We start from the raw sequence: 8,290 nt of genomic DNA on the forward strand, positions 1-8,290 counted from the left end.
TTTTTTTTGCAAAATTAGTACAGAAAGTTTTTTTACAATTTTCTTCGCGTATTTCTATCAATAATACATATATTATAATGCTTGCCCGCACTGGAAAGATCTAAACATTAAGAAATAATAATATTGATAATTGTCAATGTGATTTTCCGCTCCCCTCTTGGTCCAAGCAACGCCGGGTAATCCTTTACTAGCCACATATAAAATATAAATGTATTTTAGAAATTAGCATAGCATTTTAAAAATTACTTATTTCCCAGAGTATTATTGATTTTTTATTATTATTATTTACTCATTAGTTGGCTCAAACCTATAAAAAGGATGAAAATATTCTAAAAAATCTCAAAAACAGATTTGGTAAGGTAAAAAAAATTACAGATTCGTATTCATCGCGTCAAGTACAACTTGAATTATTTTTGTTATTCATCACTTTTTTTGAAAAATATAATTACCCATACGATATGGTAGGAGATTTGATCTCGGTTTCACTGCCAAAAGTGTGAAAAAATATTTAGTGTAAAAATAAACATTGAAAAAGAGTAAAAACGTCTTTTAATTTTCAATCCTGCATTTTGTGTCGTTTAGCTAAGAAATTTGAATTTCTGACCAATTTTTTCACAAAAAAAGACTGTTTTTGCGTGACAAAAATTTTGAAATCCCAATTTTGTAGACCTATAGAATCTACAATATATATTTATATTAAAATGATATATAATGACCAGAAATTCTAAAATGAAACTGTATGTTCAGTTGTTTCTTCCATAACTTTTGTGCAATGGCAGTTTAAAAAATATGTCTCAAGTGACAAACGGGAATGAAAAATTAACACTTTTTGATAAATGCCTGGATTAGGTACCCATATCTACGAATAGGAAAGGCTTACGAACTTGATTCACGTATCATTTTATTGGTAATTTAATAAGCTTCAAATTGATAACTAATGTATATTATTTCTAGAATAAGAACTTTTCAAAAAAAATTAAAGTATTACCCCTACTCCATAATTTTATTTACTTGTGGAAAAAATCCAGTCAGTCATTAAAAAATGTTTGGAGCTATATGCTTTAAAATTTAATCGTTTTTACCTGAAATAGTATCCTTTAGGCTGATGTATTTAATTTTCTCGTAGCAGGTGCAATATTTCCGATCTTTTTTTTACAATTTACGCATTTTAAATTTTATGCAAAATTTAGCATTACGAGAGGCCATGACAGAAATACGGAATGAGCGATAATCGAGAAAAGTTAATCAACTATGCCAAGGATATACTTCATTATGAAGATGATACCCAATATTAAGTACTTAATATTTCTGATGTAGTTTTTTATACGAAGCAACAGAAACTCGATTTTTGAGCAAAAAATCCATGTTTCTGAACGCGTGATATTACGCAATCCCATGACCAGCAGCTACTTGATACTCAGTAAATCAAGGTCCAATTTGACACAAAACAACTACAGGTTCTCAAAACCGCAGGTGTTGGACTAATTGATTCATTTGTAGAACTTGAAAATACTAGAGAGATATGTTTATTTTCGTCAAATTAGGCATACCTTTACAAAAGTGAGTATATCTAAAAAAAAAAATTCCATATTTTGTATTTCTGACTTCAGATTTGAATTTAGATAAAAATTTGGTCTAGAAAACAGGTATTATTTATATGAATTCGAAACTTGACATTTTCCCAATTTATCTCAATGTCATACACAGAAGACGCATGCAACAATGTACGGATAAATTGTTTCATATTTCCTAACAAACATTAAATATCTTGTGAATCTGTTATATATTCTTTATTTATAAACAATTAAGATTAGTTTTTGAAAGTTCGACCAAAATCTGACGAAAAAATACTGAACAGCAAAGAAAAATATTTTTTACAATCTCCTAAAAACATTGGACAATCGCTTGGAAGAAAAAAAGAATGAAAAGTTGCAAGAAACTCCTGATGTTTTTCAAATGCAATGGGTCGACTGTAAAAAAATATATGAAAAGAAGATCTCAACTGTACATCAGGTATACAATAACGAAAGGAACGATGACTTACAATATCAAAAGTGTCTTACGGACAAAATATCCAGCCCATATGAAATGTGCTCCATCTTTTCAAGTATGAATATATTTGAACTGATTACTACTACAAGATACTGAGGTTCATATACTATTCTTCGATAGATCAAGGCCAACTATCATTAAGGAAACAATGTATCATAGGAGAATGGTGCTCTATTGCACACAGAAGCAAAGACTCAAAAATTATATCATCACAGCAAGAACCACTTCTGTAAAAAAAAATTATAAACTTAACCATTGGTTGTATTGATAAAACAAAACAAAATATACAACAAAATTAGATAGTATCTTAAGCAGTGTAACTTAAAGATTGAAGATGCCGTATAACCGATATGAGAGGTTTAATTTGTTCACATATTTCACATTTAATGGTTTCTAAATGAGTAATGTCTATGTTGTATCGTCAAACTTCAAATATACAGCATTAATTATTTAGTTATTAAAATGGGACCTTAGTTTCATTATTTCTAAGGTTTCGTTACATTAATTCAATTTATTGGTTTTGGGTGATAAATAAATTTTATCAATAACTATTTATGAGAATAAATATTACCCGTGAATTGGTTGAAAATCACAAGATTTACTTTTTCATGACAGAATAATATAAAAATGTGTTAAAGATTTTGTTGTATAACTCAATAGCTATCAAGTGATGTATTAAATGAGATGTATAAGATGAGTAGTTTACAAAATACAATTCAAAACACAAAGGTTGTCAAGACGAGTTTCGATCAAATTCATCATGAAAAAGAGCTCAGAACTCAAAGTTGGATTGAGTTATAGGTCTCAAATTTTATTTAAGAGTTTTCCAATAATAGGTTATTCGAGATACCAAATTTAATTCAAATCGGATGGAATAATAGAAAAAGTTTAAATTTACCATGGAATGAGCTATATACATCAGAGTATTTAAACGAAATTATAATAAAATAGTTTTTTCAGTTTTTGGAACCCTAGGATTTTAATAGGGTAAGTAAACTTCTGGAAATAAAAAATGAGCGAAAGATACAAAGTTAAATTGGGAACCATTTGTATTAAGGTTGGTTGTTTTAGTTGGTAAAAAGTTTCCAATAGTTCTCGAACTTTCATAAAATCACAGCTTTGTATGTACATTATATCGATTTGAATTAATGGATCATTTCTTCGTGAAAAAAAACAACAACTTATGACCCATTGCACCAATTCTACTTAAAGTGAAGCCGAGCTTAAATTCAAGACCGCATAAATGTATTGACGTCATTAGAACAATTTAAATTGAGATTGTGTAACCGAGTCTCAGAGATTTGTATTGGAGTACCTCAGATCAAGATTATTTCGTTATTCTATATACATATTCTGCCCATTAATACTTATAAGATACAACCCGATACCCCTAACTTCATCCTTTTTAAGTGAAGAACGAACGAAAAGCAGACGTAATTTCCAACAAAAATTGTTTCTTTAACTTTAGAAGCTCATCTAGATCATAAAAAGAAATAACTAATCTAACTAATTCATGCTAAAATACAATCGAAATCATAAGGATTATAAGAAGTTGGAAAACCACGCATATACGGATAATTAGATTAACAAAATCTTACCTGTACTCATATTTGAATCTTGGTTCTGAACGAAATTGGAACCAATTGGTACTGTAGGCCCATTAGAATTTAGCTTCAAATGGAATATTAAATGAAAATATTTATGGCATAAGTTTAGCTAATTAGAATGAACTTACCTCACTACCAGTAGCAGATTTTTTGGAGATTACTAAAGCACCAGATATTTTCCGGGGTCTCTTTACAGGATTAATACAAGAAACAATGTCTGATTTGGAGGAGTAACCCCGTTGAGAAGGGCCTGCGCCTGAAGGGAGAAGAGGTTGAGATAGAATCGGCGTGGAAATAGAGTGAGGCATAGAAGACGACATCCCAGGTGAAGAAGCCAGAGAGTCAGTACACCCGGACCCCTGTTTGACACTAGAGGGTCCTGGAGTACCCAGACTACCTGCTACACTCTCAAGACATTCCGAACTAAATTTCACATGTTTAAAACTGGGCACAGCGCCAACCCCAATTCCACAAAGACCAGGGGACCCACTCAGGGGCTCAGGCAGAGAATTGACGTTCGAAAACACCAAGCCCACATCTCCATTCCCACTCCCGTTTCCGTCATTCGAACCCGTTGAGCCCTAGAAACACAAAAGGCAATCAAGGAATGAGATCCAATTGGAGCAAACACTCACCTTGGAACCCCCAATGAAACGAGCTTCCAGCAGGGCTTGCTTCCGTGGATCCACCCCAGAGGCCTGAAGATCATCCATCACCATATATCATCTACTCATGAGTCATCCACCTTCAACCCTACATACAAATCACAATTCAAACTCCACTCCCAACGCCAACTACTCAATAGTCCATACCAAACCAAAGAAACCCAATAGCATAAGCAAATCTTCTTCTTTCTGGTCTTCTTCTTCTTCTTCCTCCTCCTCCTCCTCCTTCTTCTTCTTCCTCCCTCTTCCTTCTCTTTTTTCCCCTCTTCTCTCCCATTCATAGCTAAATATAGGAGATGAAAACAAGGAAGACATTTAGAGTCTTTTCCTAAAAATGAAAAACAGTTAAACATTCATTGCTCATTATTCTACAACTTCTATCATAGAAATATTTCAATTAGTCCTCTGTAAAACCCGGTAATTAAGCCTAATTATTACGAAAATATCCCGCTAAATAAAAATTAAGCTATGGAATTTCCTACTCCTAAATTGATATGCGAGGACTATCAACAACAGTCTTCTAATATCTGAGTGTTGTGAAGTTTAACTTATAAAACTCAAACTCCATGGGTCAGTTTTGTGAATTTGCGTCTTTTAATTATGTTGTAAATTCATTGAATACCAAAAGTGATGACTTGTACTCAACTTGAACTTAAGTTCGTATTTAGAATACTTTCCTCTTGACTTGATCTCACAATCAAAGACTCGGGAATAGACTTGGACTCAATAGCTGGTTTATACTGAACTCAATAAAAGCCTACCCTCTATAGAAACTATATTATAATTATAGACTTAAAATGGCTCAAAAGAAATCTGAGGAATCGATAAAAATATTCAAGGAGTTAGACTTGTTTATTTAGCTCCTAGATATAACACAACGGAAATAAATCCGATATCAGCCGGTAGAGGTTAATCTATATGAGTTTCTAACTTTATTATTATAAAATATATCATAATTATACAACAAATTATAAATACTCAAAAGTTGCTCCTCCATTGACCTTATTTTTTTCCCCCACAGAATCCATAGCAAGTTCAGTCATTTCCTGCATTTTACGACCACAGCCATGGGTAATATGAAATAGTGTTTCCTCAACTTCTTCACAAAGTCGAAAGATTGGACTCAGTAACCCTTTTTAAAAAGATGTCTATCAAGTTTTAGGTGGCCACTATACTTGAGATTTGATGTCTCATATAACTTGGACTTGTGAATAAACACTTGAGACTTAACTTGGGCTTACAATATAAGGATTTTTTCCCAATTCTGTTTACTACTATTCACCTTTCAACAAGGACTACTCTTAACATTAGTTTTCATGTTGCCTAAATTATTTAGACTTATAATAGGATCCTATGATTTTGACTCGAAATCTGTAATACAGGTAACAAACATCAAATCTAATTTGTATTTCATCTCTCCCAGGATCATGAGACAGGAGAGACTAGGGTAAGTTGAGGAGTGGGATAAGATGATCACCCTGTCTTTACTCGCTTCCTTTATATATTTTTTTAGCTGACTCCTCCAGGGAGTTGTTTATCCATGATATTATCATATAGTTTTAATTCCTTTGGCCTCTCTCTTTATGTTTACAAATTGTTCGAAGTGACTGAACGCATCAATTGTAAGTAAAATCAGTGAACTTTAGGTTAGGTACTTCGTATGTGCTCGTGTTTATATCAAACATAAATATATTTAAAATACTATATCCATTTGCTCATGGCATTATTACATTAGCTTGCATGTAAAATATGGAATTTTAGCACACCGAAGGCAGAGTTTAAACATGGCAGAGGTGCGATAACTTAATCAACTTCGAAAGATTTTTAGCCGTATAACAGACAAACAATATTTTATCCTAGACAATAACGACAAGGTTACGTTCCAGAAACAAGACATTTTAGTAAAACTTCATTTTCCTTGTGTTGTTAATGAATTAGCTCACTTTTTCGCGTTATTTGGAACTATGGAACATTAACTGATTAATCCTATCCAATAGTTAGAGATTAAAATAGCAAAAGCATTCATCATTTTAAAATTATTTATTTATTACTATGTGACTAGTTATATGTTTTTTTTTTTAGAAATGATCATATTACCCAAACATAGTTGTCAACTTACCTCTATCATGGGGCAAGTTAAGCATTTTTTACATCTGTACAGAGACATTATATACTTATAGTACGAAAATCTTTATGGTGATATTGATTTGAATAGGCTACATATATTCATCAATTATTTTTTTAATAAATTTGTGGGAGAAAAAAAAAAAAATAAAGACCACTGAACGTACTTGCAAAAACCTGGTCAACTTACCCTAGCTTATTATTTCTTATTTTATTTCTGATGAAATTCGTAATAAATTAGAGTGTTTTTATCCCAGATTTGAAGTTACTCCTATAGACTAGTCAATTTACAAAAATTCTAATTTAAATTGTATTTTTTCAAAATATTTATGCATATTATATTTATTGTATATTGATATTTGGAAATAAATGTTTGTAATGTTTCATGAATTTCTTTTATCTTAAATAGCGAGATCCAAATTAGGTATGAATTTACCCTAAGGGAAAATTTAGAGTTTAAAAAGATAATTTTTTTCTCCACATATTTGAGTTGATTTTCTTTTGAAATTCAAATTTACTTATTTACAAAAACCAAACTGTTACTGAAACTTGTATCATGTAATTACAGTATACATTACTTGACAGGGAAGATTGCATTGCTGAAGTATTGAGAATATCAAAGGTAGATAGTCTTACCCTTCGATATATAATTTATTAATCTTATAAATTCAGATATAATTTTAGTTTAGTTAATACTATATTGCTTATTTTACAATATATTATTTTATTTATTAAACGAATTTGAATATTTGCTAGAAAAAGATTATCATCAATTAGTTAATATTAGTGTTTGGGCTCAATTTTAACAATAAATAGTTGACATATTAGGTTTTGATTTACAGAATTAAATCTTAAAACCTTAGGAAATTAATATATAAACTAAGGATTGTTAGTTCCAATTCCCGCCCACACTCTGTAGTTATATAACTAAATTAACCTAGACTAATATACACAATAAAATTACTTATTTACATCTCAATATAGCACATCCTTACCTTTACTGTATCATGCAGTCTTTCCTCTAAAAATAAAGAAAGAAAAATCCTAAAATCATCTAATAGTTAGCCAAATAAGTCAATCACACCAACTGCTATTTATCTCTTATATACTCCCAGACTATCACCGTCATATTATATCTCATCATTTTTAAAAGGAATTACATATTTTAAAAATCTTCATAGTATTTTATTCGATACTGAATTATAATATTGCTAAGTAATACTTTATTAAAAGTGAAGTTATTCATATATGGTAGCCAAAGTATATTCATAAAAATAATAAAATGGTCAATATATACGATTTTAGGAATAAATGTCAACGGTAAAAATGCCAAGATTCTTTTAAACTGATATAATATCTATCACCAATATAATATATAATAAGAGAAAAGAAAAATAAACAAACACAACGGCGGTTGCAATGGAAGGACTATTAATAACTTAATTCTCTGTTATTAATTACAATATCCTTAGACATGATGGACTATTCATATTGGACAAGACTCTTGGATTGACGGACAAGCATTTGCAAAATACTATGCAAGAGCAGCGATTTCTACTTCGTTATGATCCAGGATGTGTCAGAAGAAAAGTTGGTTTGCTGTGGAGCGACAAACCATGAGAGGATTTGGGCTGGTAGTCAAAGGTCGAGTCGTTGGAGAGTACGAGGAAAACTGTAAAACTCAGTACAGTTGGAGCAATCTGAAATTGCAATAGAACGATGGTCTTCGTCTCTTCATAAACCTTCTGTCTTTCATAAAGAGAACGAAACAGGCTCCATTATGTAGTTATCTAAAGGACTCGAATTCTCGAAGTTGTTTATCATAATTCCAATGTATCAAGC

At 31.1% G+C, this 8,290-nt stretch overlaps 1 protein-coding gene and 1 long non-coding RNA gene across 5 annotated transcripts in view; one reads left to right on the plus strand and one right to left on the minus strand.

Moving 5' to 3' along the window:
- LOC121126676 (serine/threonine-protein kinase tousled-like 2) overlaps positions 1 to 4,581 on the minus strand; it is a 45,914-nt gene extending 41,333 nt beyond the window's left edge. For 3 of the 4 annotated variants that reach the window (XR_005867074.2, XM_040721974.2, XM_040721975.2), the window contains exons 1-3: positions 4,295 to 4,580; positions 3,788 to 4,240; positions 3,651 to 3,723 (exon numbers count right to left, since the gene is read on the minus strand). Coding sequence is in view for 3 of the 4 variants with exons in the window: in XM_040721974.2 (XP_040577908.1) it covers positions 3,651 to 3,723; positions 3,788 to 4,240; positions 4,295 to 4,378 (610 nt within the window). In the remaining variant the exon portion in view is untranslated. Of the gene's footprint in view, positions 1 to 3,650; positions 3,724 to 3,787; positions 4,241 to 4,294 lie in introns of all 4 variants that reach the window. The other variant, XM_071892008.1, reaches the window with a different exon arrangement.
- A 61-nt stretch (positions 4,582 to 4,642) lies between these two features.
- On the plus strand, positions 4,643 to 6,832 carry LOC121126677 (uncharacterized). Its single transcript, XR_005867079.2, has 2 exons — positions 4,643 to 5,226; positions 5,346 to 6,832. It is a non-coding gene; the product is annotated as an uncharacterized lncRNA (long non-coding RNA).
- The last annotated feature ends 1,458 nt before the right edge of the window (positions 6,833 to 8,290 follow it).

Source organism: Lepeophtheirus salmonis, chromosome 12 (assembly GCF_016086655.4).
Source record: "Lepeophtheirus salmonis chromosome 12, UVic_Lsal_1.4, whole genome shotgun sequence".
Lineage (NCBI taxonomy): Eukaryota > Metazoa > Arthropoda > Copepoda > Siphonostomatoida > Caligidae > Lepeophtheirus > Lepeophtheirus salmonis.